Source organism: Danio rerio, chromosome 12, assembly GCF_049306965.1.
Source record: "Danio rerio strain Tuebingen ecotype United States chromosome 12, GRCz12tu, whole genome shotgun sequence".
In the NCBI taxonomy this organism is placed as follows: Eukaryota; Metazoa; Chordata; class Actinopteri; order Cypriniformes; family Danionidae; genus Danio; species Danio rerio.
In genome coordinates, this window is record NC_133187.1 from 24,554,288 (window position 1) to 24,573,852 (window position 19,565).

The window sequence follows — 19,565 nt, forward strand, 5'->3', positions numbered from 1 at the left end:
TATTGTAACAGTTACTTTATGTTCATAAATGCTTTATGAACACAACTTCATGCATTTTTGTGATCTGAGGTCTATTTGTACTATACTAATTATGATTAATGTAGAGTTAACGACCATTTGACTATTTGCTAATGTTTAATAAAATATTATAGTATAGTATAATAAAGATTTTTTGGGGGAATTCTTATAACTTAAATTTGGAAAGTTAACCTAATTTATTTGTGTAGGGACAACATGAATTAATTGTGTGGAACCCTGCCTTTTTACAATCTTTTTTAAATTTTTTTTTACATGTAATAAAAATATAACAACATTACATCACAATCATATTTACATCTTTGTTTTCAATTTAGAGGAAAAAAACAAACCATAAAAAATAAAACAAAAAACATACAAAACTAAAAAAATGGATTAAAAATAAAATGAGAAAAAAGGGGACGGGGCACAGGTTGTTTAAATTAGTAACAGATTATTATAGATAAAACATTAGGAAGGAATTATTGAAAAAATAATTAATTATTGGCATGCTCCAGAATATCAATATGACAGTGGTTTGTTTACCCTGCGTTTTTGCAGTGTAGAATAAAACCTTGCATTATTGCATATAATCATTATCATCACATTTTTTCTCACACAGTAAATGTTTTTGGCTGTATAGATGTATGTTTGAAAATGATTTCTTCAACACTTAGCCTTCATCTTCTTTCCTCTCTCATTTCTTTCAGTGTATGAAAGAAGTTTGTTGTTGCTGTCATTCAGCGCTCTTACACTTGAAGCTTTGCAGACGTTTCTTTGGAATGCTGCTATTCCTATAATGCCTCTCCTCAATGGTCCTTTCTTGCACTGCTATTGGCTGAACAGAGAGTCTTTCAAAAATAAAGTATTATTTTCCCCAATTTTACAAAACACAGCTGATAGACAGGAATGATGTGCTGTCTTTACATGCAACACTACATGAAACAACACAAAATAAGAGTGCTGTTTGTAATGAAAAAAAAAGATTCTACCTAGACAATAAACAGAACCATGATTTTCCTTTTTTAGTGTAAAGGTTCAACATACTGTAGATGACAAAGATCAGTGTGAATATTTGAGGAACTGCTGCTTGTTTAATGCTTATTGGTTATCTTTCTGACAGTAGGTTCGAGGCTTAATAAATTGTGTCTGGCAGGTGAAGTGGAGGTCTTCCACATTCTCCTGTTCCTCTATCCTCCTCCTCTCTTCCCTTTAACCCACACCCTCTCTCTTCTTCCCTTTGGCCGTACGGGTATGTCAGTACAGTATATTTACATGGGCCAATTTTTATGAAACCAAACGAATCCAGTCTGATTAAAAAAATTCAAAGTTAATTTTATATACAGTATTCAACATTCAAAGTGAATCAAAAATGTTTTTACTAAATTAAGGTATAGAACAGTAGTTTTAGGACAACTGGAAATCGAGAAAAGAAAGAGAAAAATATCTTATGCAAAAAATCCCCCTCTATATAAAATGTAGATTTGAATAGTATTTCTAACTTTAGTTAAAATAATTCCAATTATACTTAACCACCATATAGACAGCTTTTCCGCTGTTACCAGTTTGTCCTGTAGCTCGCCATGTACATCGACGAACTTGACATGTTGAGAGAAGTTGCCAATGAGGTTCAAGTCAATCGAAGAACGGTTCCAGAAAGTGGCTAAGACAAAAACAGAAGCCAAAATTAAACAAGTAAATAACAGGGTGAGAATGTGGTAAAGTCTGAAAACATGGTAAAAATCAGGCAAGGGTTTTCTTTTTCTGAATTGCTTTTTAAAACCATTTGGGTTTTGAATGTTGGGTTTGGAAGTTGGTGGGCCGGTCAATCGTTGCTTTTGAAAACACTATTGGTTGGGTTAGGGGAAGGAAGAGAGTGGGTCAGTTGATCAGTCAGTCATTCCCTCAGTCAACCAGTCAGTCAACAATGGCCTCTGGTGGATTAAGGCGGAAACAGCAGGTTTTCAGATTCCTGAAAAGAAAAACTGCAAATATCGTACCTCCAGGGGCATATTTGGTGCTCTGCAGCAATGTCTATAGAGGTACGTTTTTAAAATGAGCCTGGGTTGATGATATCATGACTATATTAATTAAGCTAATTATAATAAATGCAGAACACTTTTTTAGCATTTAAAATATGACAAAAAACTACATTAAACAGAATTTAAAAGATAAAATAATTAAGCCCGCACACAACATAATGTCAGCAGTCCTTTTTCCTCTTGTAGTATATAGTCTAATTTTCTGCCTTTGTTGCTATGTATGTGTACGCCAGGACCCAAATAAGTGCGGGATCATATATCAGAAATGCTGTGTCTGGATCAGAGCTGGACCTTAGCTGAAACCCCAGTAAACAATGTGAAAATCTGATCCTAAATCAGCACTCTGCACAAATACATGCTGTTGGATCTCCGGGGGCAGACTTCCTCCCTGAGCTCTGATGAAAATCAATGTCTGTGGTTCTGGCTGAGTCTGCCTGAAACATTTATCAAAATCATCTGATGGAAAGAGCCTGGATCTAAGGAAACGAGTCTGTGATGGCTGCTATACATGTACACTGAGAGCATTTCTTTTTGATTGCCGTATATTCAGTGATCAAGGAAGAACCAGAGTAAAAAAAATAATAGGATGGGGACTCATACATTTTACATTAAAGCAGATTGGTTTCTTAATTGGGTCTCTACCCCCCATAGGGCTGGTCAGCCATAATCAACGACACGTCTGCAGCATCAGCCTGACCAGATGGTGGACTGAGCCCCGACGTGGTGGGGTGGCCTGACAGAGGGATTTTTTTGTGACTTGTTGTCCTGCTGGGCCAACCTCCCCTTTAGCACATCCATCTGACTGTTTGTGTGGACTGCACAAGAGGCACCCTGGCTATAGCAGCTGGGATTAGAGAAGGGGTGTGGTTTGGGGGAGGGTTATTGTGTATGTTATCAAAGAGGGACATCAAGGAGAACGAAAGAGAGGAAGGAAATGTAATTAGACAGAAGAAGTAGGTGGAGGACTTTTGGATGAAGGAAAATGCAAAAACTAATGAAGAATCTGGCCAATCTGAAAGCAGAGGAGTTATGGTTCAATGCAAATAAGTGGATACTGTATGTAGATTAATATAGGGGACTTCATGTTCTCCCCATGTTAGCGTGGGTTTACTCCGGGTGCTCCAGCTTCCCCACAGTTCAAAGACATGCGCTATAGGTAAATTGAATAAACTAAATTGGCCATAGTCTATGAGTGTGTGTGTAAACATAAGTGTATGCGTGTTTCCCAGTACTGGGTTGCAGCTAGAAGGGCATCCGCTCTGTAAAAAATATGCTGATAGTTGGTCGTTTATTCCGCTGTGGTGACCTCTGATAAATCAGAGACTGAGCTGAAGGAAAATGAATGATTCATAGAAGGTGAGCTGTATTCAGCTGCTCATTCCAAGTGATAACTTGCCAACATAGGCTTATTCTGAAAACGTAGCCCTATATGTTTCTGGAGATCGTGAATTATGTAGCCAGAGCTACGTATCTCTGCATTTCATTTTTTAAATGAACTCTGTGGCGGTATGGCACCGTTCCTTTTCATGCTTACCCGCTGACCACTTGCCTTTGTATGGATGGCTTTCCTGCTGTTACCAGTGTGTCCAGTGGCTCACCATGTACATCGACGAACTTGAGACGCAGAGAAGAGTTGGCCTTGATGATAGGGTTCATGTCTGGTAAAAAACGGTTCCAGAAAGCGGGTAAGACAAAAACAGAATCCAAAAAATAAAATAAACAAGTAAATAACAGGGTGAGAATGTGGTAAAATCTGCAAAGGTGGTAAAAATCAGATAAGGACTTTTCTTATTTTGGATTGCTTTAGAAAATTGTTAGTTGTGTTTAGGAAAGTGGGGGGGCGGGTCAATCAATACAATTGGTTGGGTTTAGGGAAGGAGGAGGGTGGGTCAGTCATTTGGTCAGTCAGTTAGTCATTCAAACTTGGGTTGGGTGATGTCGACCAATTTAGGCGATGGACGATGGCATTGTCGTCGTAGGCGGCGGTGAAATAATTATTTATAAATTATAAATTAATTCATAACTAATTAATTATTTGTAGCCTACCTGAACCACATGGTCTTTGTTTTACCCATAACCAAATCATAAACAAATAAAGAAAAGTTACACACAAATTACCACCTGTCAATCTCTTTTTCCGCAGGACTCTGGCATGAATATGTAGAGTGATCTGTGTCCTTATAATGGCATCGACAAACTTGGTTGTTAAAAAAGGTGCACAACCAACAGGAACCAACCAACATTGTCTGACGTGTTTGCTAAAATTACTAAGTTCAAGCATGAAAGCGAAAGATTGAAAAAGTTTCACGTTACCTGATAAATTCAAAGAACAGAAGAGTCGTTAGATAAAGACAAGATTAAATAAATAGCACGTTTACCAACTATAGTGAGACGCAATCCAGTGGTACATCCTTGATAAATTGTCCGACGTGTACTGCTCTCTGGGGTGACTGCTGGAGCTCAGAGTCAGACACGCACATAGCCTACATTGCAGCGTATGACAGAGTGTGTTTGTGTGTGTGGTTTTCAGTGGTATAGTGTGGAAGGAGGGCTTTTCAGAAATGCTAGATGAAATGCATGGATCGATTTCGTTCTAAAATACCATTTTAAACCTAAGAAGTATTAGTGTAAACAGGGCCTAAATGTGCATTTTTCGTGAGAGAGTTACTGCTGTGACAGGGTGGAGGATCACAATGCCGGCTCAACATTGTGATGTCTATCGGCCATTAGCGATGGATGATAGCATCATCTATCACCACAACCCTAGAGGGGATCACTCACCAGAAGCACTGCTCGGCGACGCACCACACAGCACCATGTGTTTCAGAATTCTACACATAGGTTTCTATCAGGGTACACACACCGGCGCCACAAGTAGGTGGATGTCTGCGGCGCCCAGTCACGACTCAGGACACTGTTTACATTTCTGCCACCCCACAGAGCACCATATGAATAGTTTCATTTTAAATTGTAATACTTTCAACTGTCATGTGCGTGCCGACCTGCGGCGCATCCAGTGTGCGACGCACTCAATTCAAACATTTGGTCAACAGTGGCCTCTGGTGGGTTTACAGGAGAGCAGCAGGTGCGAATGACACTCGCAAAAGAAATTAAAAGTCTGAAAAAGCGTACACAGCAGCCTTTGGTGTATTTGCGAAAACAAAAACTGCAGAAAACAGACCTCCTGGGGTGAATTTTGCTCTGTCCATAAATGTATATAGAGGTACGTTTTCAGAATAATCCTGGGTTGAAACTTCAACATTGTCTGCTCCATTAACTCCCACAAATGACTCAAATTGGACTATTGTCTTGGTCATCTTGTCCTTGCCAAACTGCGTACTCAATGTACTTTGACAATTTCTGTTAAGGCCAGCAGACAAAAATGTTGGATCTCAATTACACTTTCAATGCACAATAATGAAAAGAAGCTGGCTGCTCTGAGGCATTTGGAAAAACAATCTGATATTAATATTTTTAGCCTAAATTTTCAATGTAAAAGAAAGTAGAAAGCAAGAACATAGCGTGGCCTCATCTGCACTATAGTCCTGAGTATCATGCGTGGAATGTTGAGCTGTTTTTTGTCAAAGCCTTCTTAGGGCGGTTCAGGGATATAGGATTGTCTATCTCCTTTGAGACCCCTTGTTGGACTGGTTTGAAGCGCACTATCCAGCTGACCCTGCCCAGCCCAAACAAAGCGCTAATGTACATTTGAACCCCAGCCAGATTATTGCAAGCAGGCATGGTTTCAAAAAGCAGTCATACTCACTCAGATTTTGACCTAGTTTTTAAATACTCCTTACTGTTGCTTTGTCTCCTCCATTAAGGCTTTCCTCCACTGGACCACAGCCAGTGTTCCACACTGCCCGTCCATATGCACTACAGCTTTCTAGGCTTTCTGCACTATAAAATGAGTCCAGTGTCAAATTATGCAATTGGAGCTGAGCAGAGCAGCGTTTACCTCATAACCATATGGAGACCCTGATTGCTTGTGATGAAGACAATCATGATGGTAATTTCTCCAGTCCTGTATACAGGGTTCTGGCTGCAGTGCACTAGATCAGAAAGTTTCCATTTACCACATTTACTGCATGTGCAAGGAAAATCTGTGTGTTTAGTGTAATTTTTCACATGTGCACATGAGATAGCATCTTATCTGGGGAGAACTGGAGAGCAACTATTAAAAATGTTGCCAATGTTTTTGTCTAAGAATTTCTTGCTTTCGTGTGTGTGTGCTGACAGGTTGGTTATGCTGTTAAACTGCATTACATTTCTAAGAACTTAAACGCATCTGAAGTACTGTATTTACAACAGCAACGTCTTTACGGACAACTACAGCTTATGCAATCTGACACAAATTATTTTCTTTTTTATAACTAAGACTATACACCTTAATGCGTATGTTTTCTATTTGGGATTATAGACTGTAAAAGATATGGACATAGTATGCAAGACGTTATCCATAGGTTTCTGAAGATTGCAAATGTCAACCGGTACCATTTTGTTTCAAAATGATAAATTATCCTAAATAAAACGAATACATTTAAAGAGACACTATATAAGTGTATAATAATTTCACTCACCTGGGAAATGGAGGCCACGTGAACGGTTTGTGAGCACTTAGGAGCAATTAGGTGCACACAGCATGCCATATTATCTGATAATTGTAAGAAATATTTCCAAAAAGCAAAAACTGTGTAAAGCCACCTAAAGTTGAGCTGACGTGATGGCGACCAGCGAGACCTAGCTGTCACTCAAATGGCCACTCCCTTAATTATGCAGACTTATTATAACTTAACATAAATTAAACTGACAAGTTATAAATTTTTTTTTACCAACCTCACAGTTGTCATGAGTGGTAATATCAGCTATTTGAACCAAAATCGTTCTTAGTACCAGGCCGTAAACACCTTTTTTTTGACGGCTTACCCCCGTATGGATGGCTTTTCCGCTGTTACCAATTTGTCCAGTTAGCTCGACATGTACATGGATTTGAAATGCAGAGTGGAGTTGATTGTGAAAACGGGGTTTGAGTCCGGTGAAGAATGGTTCTGTAAAGCAAGTAAAACAAAAACAGAAGGCAAAAAATAAAATAAACAAGTAAATAACAGGGTGAGAATGTGGTAAAATCTGAAAACGTGGTAAAAATCAGGTTGCCGTAAGCACTTTTCTTTTTCTGCATTGCTTTCAAAAACACTGCGCTTGAGTTTAGGAAAGGGGGTGGGTGGGTCAATTGGTGCTTTTTTTAAAACACTATTGGTTGGGTTTAGGGAAGGGGGAGGGTGGGCTGATCGGTCAGTCGACAACAGCCTCTGGTGGATTTACTTAAGAACAGCAGGCGTGAATGGCACTCGCTAGAGAAATTTGACATCTGAAAATGCCTACACATCAGCCTCTGGCAAAAACACAAATACAAAAAAGCTGCAAAAAAAACATTGGTCTTGGTTTTGCTCCTTCCACAAATGTATTTAGGAGTACGTAATCAGAATAAGCCTGGGTTGGAAAGCATTGTTACTGTTGTCAGTATAGACCATTTTGAGGGATGTAAATAAAAACAATGGTCTTAAGATATTTCCTGTCTTACATTTTTTGTTTATTTAGCTACCGAGAATCTAAAAAGAGGCACATATTGATAAATAATTATTATAAGTTATTATATAAGTTATTATTGAATTGTCTCTTGTTACAGTTATTAAATAGTTTGATAACAAGCAGGAAATGTTCATTGGTCAATAGCTAAATTTACATTTACCTGTTTTAATGCACATATGTGAAAAATCGGTTGATGGAAACGCCAAGATGTGCATACATTTTTAAAATGCGCATAAAAAATTCTGCACATAACTGAGTCGTATAAACTTTATTTGATAAGAAAAGATGCGCATAAAATATGATGTAAACACTTACCAGTACAGTATGCACATTAAAAATGATCATGCGATTTTGTTATAGGAAATCATGTGATGATAAAAATGTATGTGAATGGACAAATCCAGCATGCTGAATGCATTATAAAGCATCTGAAATGTTTTTGTCATTCTAAAAAGCTTTATCATTTCAGTATTAGTGTTATTATATTATTAATCACCTCCAGAATCAACAGCGTCTGTGCTCTGTGTCACCACACATTCACTGTGTGTCAGTATTGTCTTCTGAGGTGCAAGACATGTATGAAATAACGAAAAGATTCACACAGTTTCTCCTACAGCAGAAAATTCCTCTTTACTTCTTGTAGTTTAAGTTTAGAATATATTTATCTCATTGGTATTTTGAGTACTATGAGAAATAAACTGGATGATCTTATCAGATCAATCACCTTCTGTGGTCCTAAATCCTCTGTCTACTCTTTGTTAATTAATTCTTTAAGGAGGCTTTGGCTTGATTATACCATATGTGTGTCTTTGTATGTGTAGGAGAAGAGTGAGTACATAAGCCAAATGTCGACCCAAATCTCCAGTCAGTTCTCTCTTGTTTGAATGCTGAGAACAACAAGAGTTAGAGATCTCAGAGCTGATATCTGTTGGTTTTAAATGAACCAAAAATACTTGGCAACATTTCAGAAATCTCTGAAAACATTGTCCAGCAATTATAAAGGTTCAACAGGTCCTGTGTGTTTTACAGGGTTGAGAAATATTAAAGAGGTCATTCAGGACTCTGATTAGAAATGCTAGTTTTTACACAGTAGATCTAAAGCCTTCAAATTAATTTGCCAGTGGAAGTCAGTTGACTTTGTAATCTTGCTGTCTTGCAGGTGGTGTGCATATTATTTTGGCTTGTGTATTTTGCCAATGAGGCCAGCCATTTTAGTAATGAGGTGTTTCTACATTCCTCGTAGACATGAAAACACATAAACCCTGATGACTGACATAAAGGCATATTCTACGAAATTTCGCTTTAAAAGACCTTGAATTCAGCTCATATGCTGCCCCTGACAAAACAGCCTTTGCTGTAATTAATGCCCTGCCGTGGAACCCAGAGGAAACAGTCAATCTACTAGCTACCAGGCTCTTTAATGCTTCATTAGAGTTTTGTTTGTTTAAAGCTTACCCTCCTCACAGTTACCAGTCTGCCAACACGGGGCCTCCACCCTGCTTCCAACATCCTGAGCATGTGATTTGAGGCTAAGCTAGAGGTTTTTGTTTTATTTGCTTTATTGTTAGAAGGTGTCACACTTTTATAGATGCACCAAAACTGAACTGATAACTGATTAAACTTGAAGGCCGATGTATAGGCAGATAAATATACTTTTTTTAGTCATGTGGAGTTTGCATGTTCTCCCTGCCTTCGCGTGGGTTTCCTCCGGGTGCTCCGGTTTCCCCCACAGTCCAAAGACATGCGGTACAGGTGAATTGGGTAGGCTAAATTGTCAGTAAAAACTTGCTGGATAAGTTGGCGGTTCATTCCGCTGTGGCGACCCCGGATTAATAAAGGGACTAAGCTGACAAGAAAATGAATGAATGAATAAATAAATACTGTTTGACTCTACGGAAAACCATAAAACACTGTTCATTTGACTCTTTTTGTTGCTCTATTGTAATTATTTTTGCTTGCAATTTGTTTACTATATATTTTAATACATGGTTCAGACTAGGGCTGTGCAATTTGGTAAAAACATCTAATTGTGATTTTTATTAACAGATATTTTGATTTCAGTTTGATTTGCGATTTAATTTTGTAGTCAAGCTTCAGCTCAATATTCTGTTAGTTAAAAAGGAACTGAAAATATATGAACTAACTTTTTTTCAAATTTGTTTAGAAATATTCAGAAATTAAACACTAATTTTTCTTTAGAGCAAACAGTAGTGAGTTATGGTGTAAGTTATCTCCTGGTGCTGTGGCGACAATTCTGGGACAGCTCTTACAAACTACCTGCTTTTGTTGGCGTCTCTGATTTTGAAACCAAAATATTCCCATTATTACCAACATACTGCTTTTCCTTGATTTGAGTTTGGCTATTAATGCTTCTGAAGCGGCAGAAGCCATCATCCCACTTGTCCGCGCTTTCCTGTTTTATTGTGGGTTTTCCACATAGTTCGGTTGCGCAATTCTGATTGGGAAAAACGAAAGTGTGCTTACTCAATTGGCTAGTGAGACTGTCACGCATTTGCTCTGAGTGGGGGAAACTATATAATACATAAATATTTCAAATCGCAGCCTCTTATGATAAGCTAATTGAAACGTTTCAAATCACAATTGCAATTCAATTTCGATTAATCGCACATCCCTAATTCACACCCTTAGAAAATCACCCCAATCAATCCTAATTAATGATTTCTTTGCAAATAGAGCTATTCAACCCATGTGATTAAACTGTATTCATATCGTAAGAAAAATCACTTTTACCTATACCTCTAAGACATCCCTCTATGGAAAAATGTGCATTATATTGAACTGTGCACTTATAATGACCTCAAGGATTTAGTTCTGTGTCAGTGTAACAGTATTCTTACTCTTTTGTCTTCTCCGCATAGCTCTCTATATTGTGCCTGACTTGTGCATTGTGTCTTCTTTGATGTGAGATCATAATAAAGATGGCTTTGTCACGAGATTAAGACGCTACAAGAAGCAGTTGACAGTGCATAATTCAGTGTATCTGTTGTTTTATCAAACCATCTGTAATCTAAGTTAAATACGAGGTATGCCACAACTGATAAAGTTATACAGGAAGGCAACTAAACAAACGGAACACAGATAAGTGTGTTATCGTAAAACTGGCACTTGTTGAATCTGATACAGTGTTGAATCTGATATTGTGGGTAAGGCAGGCTTTGTGTTGAAACCTCAGAATCAACGACACTATTGCTTTCTGCTGTGCTGCAGGCTTTGGGTGGATTTAATGTCTGCATATCAGTTTGATTCTCTCACCAGTATGATGTCAGGGGGTATAGTTGTTTTTGTGCCAAGGCCAAATACATGGATCAGTGTCCAGATTCAATATCCTGCTGACACACTCGTGAGTTAACTCAAACACAATCGTTGTTTTGCAATCCAGACATACCTTTAGATTGACTTGTTATAGTTTCTTATCAAGTTTCTTATTGTGCTCAGCTATTAAATACAGTTTACAGCTATGGAAATCAAGAACTTGGTTGAGATTATATGCATTTTCACAGCAATTCAGACTATTTGAGAAGTACAGCAGGACTCCCACTTGCAACCCAGGCTCATTCTGAAAATGTTCCACTATATACATTTTTGAAGAGCACCAAATACGTCACAGGAGGTACTTTTTTTGCTGTTTTTGTTTTCACGAATCCACTAGAGGGCGCTGTGTACACTTTTTCAGATCTCAACTTTCTCCAGCAAGTACCATTTGCACCTGCTGTTCTCATGAAAGTCCACCAGAGGCCACTGTTGACTGACTGACTGACTGACTGATGGATTGACTCACCCTTCTCCCCTCCTAAACCTAACTGATAGTGTTTTCAAAAGCACCAGTTGACCTGCCCATCCACTTCCCTAAACCCAACCAACAGTTTAAAAAACAATCCAAAAAAAGAAAGGCTCCTGTCTAATTTTTACCACGTTTTGAGATTTCACCACATTCTCACTCCATTTATTTACTCTGTAACACCACCTCTATGCATGCAAGATGTTACACTGAGGGAGTTCACAGAATTTTTATTTCACACATACTGAAATTAAAATTAACTTCACAAGCCTGTTTTTCCCTTTTTCCTTCTTGTTTAATTTCTCTACATGTGTATACAGTATTTAGTCCACACAAACAAAAGTAATCAGTATCCAAAATCAAACAGTCATTGAATGTAAACAGTCTGTGTAAATGATATAGATGGTTGGGTGAGTGTTGGGTAGATGGATTTGAGTGCGATGCAATAAGATCCACTTCCTCACACTGGGAAAACGGTAGTATGATGAATTTAAGAGTCACTGACCGTCATTCCACGTGTACACATATAGTTCATTTGCCAATGAGAAGCATAAAGAACGTTGAAACCAAATCATTGCAGTCCATTGAAAGCACCAACAAACACCTCATCTGAACATCTCTAGGACAACAGGTCCTGTCTACATAAGAAATAAACATAGGGCAAATTACAACCAACCATTGAAAATACTTTCAAACTTAAAACGTATTCAATACTCACATTTGAGCAGCAACAATAATGTTCTCAAAAACAATCAGAACCGGAGTGGGTCGGTAGCCTCAGTTCACCATGTGGTTCCCTCTACCAAACACGACTCACTTGCTCTATGGTGAGCTGGAATATATCCAGTTCTCACTCCCCTCTAGTGCAACCTAGTGGCCTGTAGTAATATTGCAACCAGTGCTTCTCACATCACAGGAAACTAAAACAACAATTAAAGCATGTAACGTTTGTTCGTTACAACTCGTTTATTATAAATTTTTTGGTTTCTGTTTTTGTTTTACCCACTTTCTGGAACTGTTTTTTGCCAGACTTAAGCCTTTCATTTTGGTCAACTCTTCTCTGCGTCTCAAGTCCACTGAGGTACAGTGCAGTGTTTCCTGTAGGATTTTTTCCAGCTGTGGTGGCAGGCCTTTTTTTTTATGTGGCATTATTTCAATGACAAATGTCGGTGTGCATTATTACAAGTCGAGATGGCATTTATGTAATAGCCTACGAGCATGCAGATCACTTTGCTTGGGCGCCGATTTCCTCTGCTCGTGCACAAAACTTCTTGCACGCCCCCTCAAATATAAGCTGCTTTAAGAGCCCGCAGATATTCTTGTGCGCTCTCAAATAAACGCTGCTGAATTGCGATTTAGTGCAATTATGTAACAAGTATGTCTCCAACATTTATTAGATTTGCTAGGAATATTTATGAATGTCTCCAGTGTTAATGCGTTCTGAAGTAAAGTGAAACAGCTATACATCGTGTTTGCTGTCCTCACGCATCACGCACCAGTCGGTCAGCCAGTCAGCACGTAACGTTAAAAGGTTAAACAAATGACGCACAGCACTACTACGGTTACAGAAAAGTTCACACTGTTAAAATTAATTTACCCTTTAATACGTTTTGGTGTGATTATTACCCGCTATTAAAAAAAATTTAATGTTTTGAATGAGAAGCTGTAATGTAGCCATGGCGGGATGAATTTTGGCGTGTCGCCCCGCCATGGAAGAATTAATGTAATGGAAACCATGCAGTGTGTGCTAACGGACAAACTGGTAACAGCAGAAAAACCGCTGGAAGTAATCGGTCAGCTAATAAGTGCAAAAAGTAAAAGCATCATACCGCCCCATAGCGTTGGTTTTAAAGATGAAATACAGCAATAGCTACATAATTCACAATCTCCAGAAATGTACAACATATAGGGCTATGTTTTCAAAATGCGCCTATGATGCACACTTTTAGTTTTACAATTTTTACTGTATTTTTGATGGAATAACCGCATCATTGGTGAGCAGGATAAGCTTATTTTAAAACATTTAAAAATATTACTCACCCCAAACTTTTGTTCCGTAGTGTATGTTAGCACACATTTCAGTTGTTATTTTTTAACAAGAATCTTAGACTTTGCCTCCACTTTGTCTATGACTAATGTCATTCTTTTCTGGCCACATCAGGCTTAAATCTGACAGGTTGACAATGAAGAGCACAGACATTTAATACACAGCAGACAAAAGAAAAGTCTGAGAGTTCAATAAAAGAGTCTTATAAATAATAACATCATAGCTAACAAACATAAATAACAAAGATTATTTACAGTATTTATTTAAGACTTGTTCACACTGACAGACATTTGCAGCAAAAAAATGACAAGATATTTTTATTTCTATAACGAGAGTGGACAACTAATGCTGGAACTGAGTGCCTGAAAAGTTAAACAGCAATAGGAGAAAGAATAATAAAGTTACCAAAATTATAGAGATAAATTTTAAAAAATGAGATGAAAGAAATTGCAAAAAACGAAAGCTACTGTAGCTGATTCTTGCACAAGTGGAAAAGCAAAGTTTGCACACATAATGAATCAATCGTGGATTTGTGAATTAATTTCATTAATCTAAATCAAATTTTTCTCCAATAACCATTGTTCCTCTTTTGCTTTTACCACCTGGGAAACGTTGGTGGTGGGAAACTCTAATGTGGCTTATTTATTTATTTATTTATTTTTTGGTCAGCAAATGTATTTCTCAGCTTCGTTGGCACTTAGTGTACTATTATCCAAGCTCTTCAAGAGTTCACACTTAGCTGATAATCAAAGCGTATTTAGCATGCTGTCCCGGGAGAGAACCCTGAGTAATATCCTCGAGCCTGGGGCTCCCTCCCGTTAGAAGGGCGAGAGGGGAGTTCGAGCTCAGGTAGGTCTTAAGAACTCCCCTGCTTGTCATTGTGAGTAGTGTAAACTAAGGTTGTATTGGGTGATAATTTGTTTTAGTCAATTGGCTATGGTTTATGTTTTTGGACGGTGGGAGGAAACTGGGAAACCCGGGGGAAACCCACATGAACACGGGGAGAACATGTAAACTCCGCACAGAAACACCAACTGGGCTGATAGGTTGGAACAGCGGTGTTCTTGCTGTGAGGCAACAGTGCTAGCCACTGGGCCACTGTGTCGCCCTATCAGAAAAGGGGCAGGAAGTAGGGGTGGAAAAAAAACTCAGATTATTTATAATGCTCCGTAATCATCTAATAGGGCAGATTACGGAGCTAATAAGGAGCCAGCCCTGTTAATCATAAGCACGTGATCTTCTCGAAATTAGTTTATGAATAAACCACACGTATTGCTCTTGGGTAAATGCTCTGATATTTATAAGCTTATTCACGCATGTAAAGGAATCATTCACCATTTTTTTTTACTTACACTCAAGTGGTTCAAAATCTTTTAAAAATTATTTTGTTGAACACAAAAGAAGATGTTATGATAAAAGCTGAAAACCTGTAACCATTGACATTCACAGGAGAAACACATACTCTGGACTTTAATGGTTACAGTTTCTCATCTTTCTTGCTTTATGTTAAACTGGAGAAATTTCTAAAGGTTTGAAACAAGTAAACTGTGTACAGACGATTTTTATTTTTTTGGTGAACTATCCCTTAAGTTTTAGTAAACATAAGCTCATTAATCGTCCCTCTTCACACACATGCGCTGTATCCAGCTGTGGAATTGGAGAAGTGGGGCTGCAGGGCGGAGAAAAGAGGGAGAGGAAACTCCACTGAAAGGAAGGAGGTCCCACTTTTCGGCGAGCTAGTTATGGAGAGAAAGTGAGAGATTCTCTTTTGAGTCTCCAAGCAGCTCTACTTGGGAAGCGTAGCGGGTTGCTTTCGGGATCACGATAAACGGAAAAGTTAACAGAGCTACTCTGTGTTCAGATCGAGGAGAGTTTCAGGAAGTTTTGTGAGTGAAAAGGAGACACTGCCGGGCAGTTGCGAGCGGAGGTGTGCTGCTTCGTGGAGGGGGAAAGCGGGGAAACAGAGACGGCTCTGTTGCGCGGATTTTAATGAAATTCAGCAGCTGTCGGACACACGCCTGCATCCCCTGCCAACCCTGAGTTGGATGCGTTTGACTTTAAGATGCGGAGCGACCCCATACTGTTCGCCTCGAGGGGTGAGTGTCCAGTGTCTCCAACAGGGGAGTCACAGTTGCTTGCTTTAAGACCGTCTGTTAATATTAGGCTACGGTGTCCTGGTGTATTATATTCACGATATGAAAGAAAACCCCATCTTTAATTGCAGATTGAATAGTCAATGTGGTAGTCCTGTATCCTGAAATATTCACGCGCTGTGAGACTTGAGTTAGGACAAAGTTAGTCAAAATACGTAACGTTAAATTTTTTAATCACAGTATGTGCAAAAACAGTAATATTCCAAATATTACACATATTGAAAGCGAAATTACCGTGTCTTTTTGGGAAGAACTGGGTTCACCACGTGAATAGTTGAATCCCTCGCAACCCTCAAGTGAGGGCAATGGGCAGTTAGAAAAGCCGTTGCAGTTCGAAATGTGAAGAGGCGGTAAATTTAACGACGTGACGTTGAAGGAGGTAGACTGCTATTTCAAGGCTTTGTAGTTTATTTATTTTTACCAAAAGTGTAAATCATTAATCTTCTGATTAGCATTTATTTAAAAATATTTAGACATTTTACAATTACTATACTAGAATATTGTATTTTTTTTTAATAACCACGCAAGAAAAATGTATTGCAGTCAGTCATGATAACTATAGGATGATACAGGTGCCCTCATCTTCTGTCACAGAAGTCTGCACATTCAGAAACACAACATAAGCTGGATAGGCAGGATATCTGTGATTGGTTGTTTGTCTGGCAGCTGTGAGGTGTCAGGTATCCAGTACGTGCATCACAGCTCTGCACTTGGTTGGGTATGACAGAGCCCTATTGTCCACAGAGGTTTAATGGTATCTGAGTTCAGGGTGTAGCATTGCTTTTAGAGTTTTGTTTGTAAAGGGCCAAGTAGGGTTTTTGTCACAGGCTTCCTAATTGTGATTGGTGGTCAGTTGCAGCAATCAAACATTAGCCTTGTTACGGTATTGTTTCTTTGAGGTACAGTATGGGACCTTACATTATCGCTAAATAACTCCTTAAGGTTTGTGCTTTGTGTCAGGTCCTTATCTCAAGGTTAGTTTGTGTTAAAAAAATCCCCCAAAAACAAAACTGTTTTAGTTACTTTTTGTGACACAAAAGTTATTTTGAAGAATGTTGTACATTTCCCCCCTTCCTATAAATGTCATGGGCTACCAGTTTCCAACATTCTTCAGAATATTTTTAATTATGTTCAACAGGTTTGGAACAAGGTTTGAAACAACTTGAAGGAGAGTGTTGAGTAAATTTTTGTTTTTGAGTTAACTATGCTTTAAAAGAGCATATTATCATTTACACGTGTTACATTGACTACAACTCCATACTTTATTTGAAGTTTTGCACTAAAACATGTCAGCACAGTTCCAGATGTCACAGTGTTCCCTGTGGATTTGAACTTTTCATCTTGTTCTGGAGCTCATACTGGGCTGCGCTGGTGGTTAATGTGTTTATTGACATTTATGAACATGGCACTGTGTTGTTAGACCAGTCTGACATGGTATGAACTGGCACTCGATTACAGTGTGTGATGTGGGTATTGGTCTGCTTGCCTACTTGGCTTGATTTTAGGGGGTCTCCTCTTCGACAGTTTCCACTCTGATGACTTTTTAAAGGCTTGCACGTGCCAGAAACCCCCAAAGGCTTTCCTTTCCTCTAAGTGGAGATGTCTGACCCAAAACGACAAAAACGAAGAACAGAGCTATTTAAGTTTGCCTTTCTCCATCTTTTCCACCCACTCTGTCAACTGCTTGGCTCCACTGCAGTCTTTTATCATTTTCTCTGTCAATTGCTACCATAAACATTCTCTACTAGAGAGTTAATAGCTTTCTACATTGTCCCTAAGGGGAGAGTGCCAGAGAGGTTTGTGTGTTTGCCTCTCTGGCTAAACGTTTTAAGATAATTTGGGAAACTCTTAAAAGGAAGAAATGTCATGCGTTCATGTTGCTTTTAAGGTTTCAGCCCCAGCTTAATATTAAACTTAATATATTTGATGCATCTTCATGCAATTACTAAAGTAATTACTGGAAGGCAAATATACTATTGCATCCATAAATGCAGACATAAAAAGATGTAAAAACATCTCTGCTAAGTTTCCCAGGCACCATGGAGTCTCCTCCACCCTCCAGAAGGATGATTCCTAAAGGTTTCTGTAACCAGTGTCCCCTCTCTTCCACCCCTCTGCCCACTGTGGTTTAGGAGTTAGCGCTCTGTAATTATACATGCACACACATACTCATGAACACACAAGTGCACATTAATGGACATGTATTCTAAACCGTCCTTTCATAATTGAAACCTTAGTTATTTCTCATATGCTCATGTGAAAGGATAGTACACAAATATAATCAAACCCAGAGAAAAATGCAATCATACATGCAGGAGATTCTCTTATTGATGATCCGGTGCATTTGATATATGTGTCTACACAGATGCTGGTATTCAAGCCCATCATTAGTGGGACAGTGGAGCATCTGTTCAATATTTTCTTCTCTCCTGTACTTTTCTACCATTTTCCAGGCCTGTGTAGTCTGAGTAGTGCTCTGGTGTGCCCTGGCCTGTGGCAGCGAGCAGTAACCATGATGGGGCCAAACCGTAAAGCAGCCTAATTTCACAAACCACAGACTAGTAGCGGCCGTTCACCCAACTGCCAAATGTCTTTTTTTCTGGGCACACAGTGCCACTCAGATCTGCAAGAGATTCTTTAGGGCTGCATGATATATCGTTTCAGCTTCGATATCGCAATGTGAGCATCCACAATAGTCACACTGCAGGATCTGAGATGTTGAGTCAGGAATTATTGTTAAACAACAGCCACAATTCAGGATACCTGATATTTTTGGGGTTACTGCAGAGTTAACTCATAAACAAGCATTTTAAAAGAGTTTAAGTCATTCAGACATTTTACCATTTTAACCTCAATAAAGATTTTATTGAATTATTTAGGCAATAAAGGCTATGCAATGTTATTTTACATTCAATCATTCTATTTCTGAACACAAATACTGTTAGACTTTCCCAGAAAACCATAGCACAATGTTTACTTCACTTTACCTTTGCTCTGTTGTACCCCCTGAATTATTAGCCCCCCTGTTAATTTTTTCCCAAATTTCTATTAAACGGAGAGAAGATTTTTTCAACATTTCTTTACATCAAAGTTTTAATCACTCATTTCTAAGAACTAATTTATTTTATCTTTGCCATGATGACAACATATCATATTTTACTAGATATTTTCAAGACACTTTTATACAGCTTAAAGTGACATTTAAAAGCTTAACTAGGTTAATTGGGTCAACTAGGCAGGTTAGGGTAATTAGACAAGTTATTGTATAACAGTGGTTTGTTCTGTAGAAAAAAAAATTGCTTAAAGGGCTAATAATTTTGAGCTTAAAATGTTTTTTAATTAAGAACTGATTTTATTCTAACTGATATAAAACAAAAAATAAGACTTTCTCCAGACGAAAAAATATTATCAGACATACTGTGAAAATTTCATTGCTCTGTTAAACATTATTTGGGAAATATAAAAAAAAGGAAAAAAATCAAAGGAAGCTATGGGCTAATAATTCTGACTTCAACTGTATATGTTTATTATATTTATTTAAGTTTATTATATTTTATGCAGATTCGATCCACTAAAAAACAATCCCAATTAGTCTAAATCAATGAATTACTTCCAAAGAGAGCTATTCAAGCCATCTAGTGAATTTGTATTCATATCCCCATATATATCACTATAGATGATATTGATAATATGGGTTCCTGTGGGACATGAATGCTAAAAGCGCAAACTGGTTTATTGATAGAAGTTGGTAAAACGAACACACAGATGTGATCGATGACAAGATTATTCATTTATTATAGCGATCTATTCATTTATGTAAACAAATCCATTAAATTACTATTTTACAGTTTTTTTTATACCCGCTTCGAATGTTATTACTCAATTGACTAGGCGTTATCAGTGGTTAACAGCTGGATATG

At 38.2% G+C, this 19,565-nt stretch overlaps 1 protein-coding gene and 2 long non-coding RNA genes across 6 annotated transcripts in view; 1 reads left to right on the forward strand and 2 right to left on the reverse strand.

Annotated features, from left to right (window-relative positions):
• The window catches only part of afap1 (actin filament associated protein 1), a 95,023-nt gene that overhangs the window by 19,496 nt on the left and 55,962 nt on the right, over window positions 1–19,565 (forward strand). For 2 of the 4 annotated variants that reach the window (XM_021472533.3, XM_021472535.3), the window contains exon 1: window positions 15,216–15,588. The exons of the other annotated variants lie outside the window; for them this stretch is intronic. In XM_021472533.3, the coding sequence (XP_021328208.2) occupies window positions 15,555–15,588 (34 nt within the window). In that variant the 5' untranslated portion in view covers window positions 15,216–15,554. Of the gene's footprint in view, window positions 1–15,215; window positions 15,589–19,565 lie in introns of those variants that run through there. 4 annotated transcript variants of the gene reach the window in all.
• Window positions 199–15,952, reverse strand: LOC141376802 (uncharacterized). Its single transcript, XR_012388001.1, has 3 exons — window positions 15,880–15,952; window positions 6,984–7,105; window positions 199–1,678 (listed from the first exon to the last, which is right to left on the reverse strand). It is a non-coding gene; the product is annotated as an uncharacterized lncRNA (long non-coding RNA).
• On the reverse strand, window positions 11,719–12,263 carry LOC110438939 (uncharacterized). The gene is made up of 2 exons (XR_002457342.3): window positions 12,164–12,263; window positions 11,719–12,083 (listed from the first exon to the last, which is right to left on the reverse strand). It is a non-coding gene; the product is annotated as an uncharacterized lncRNA (long non-coding RNA).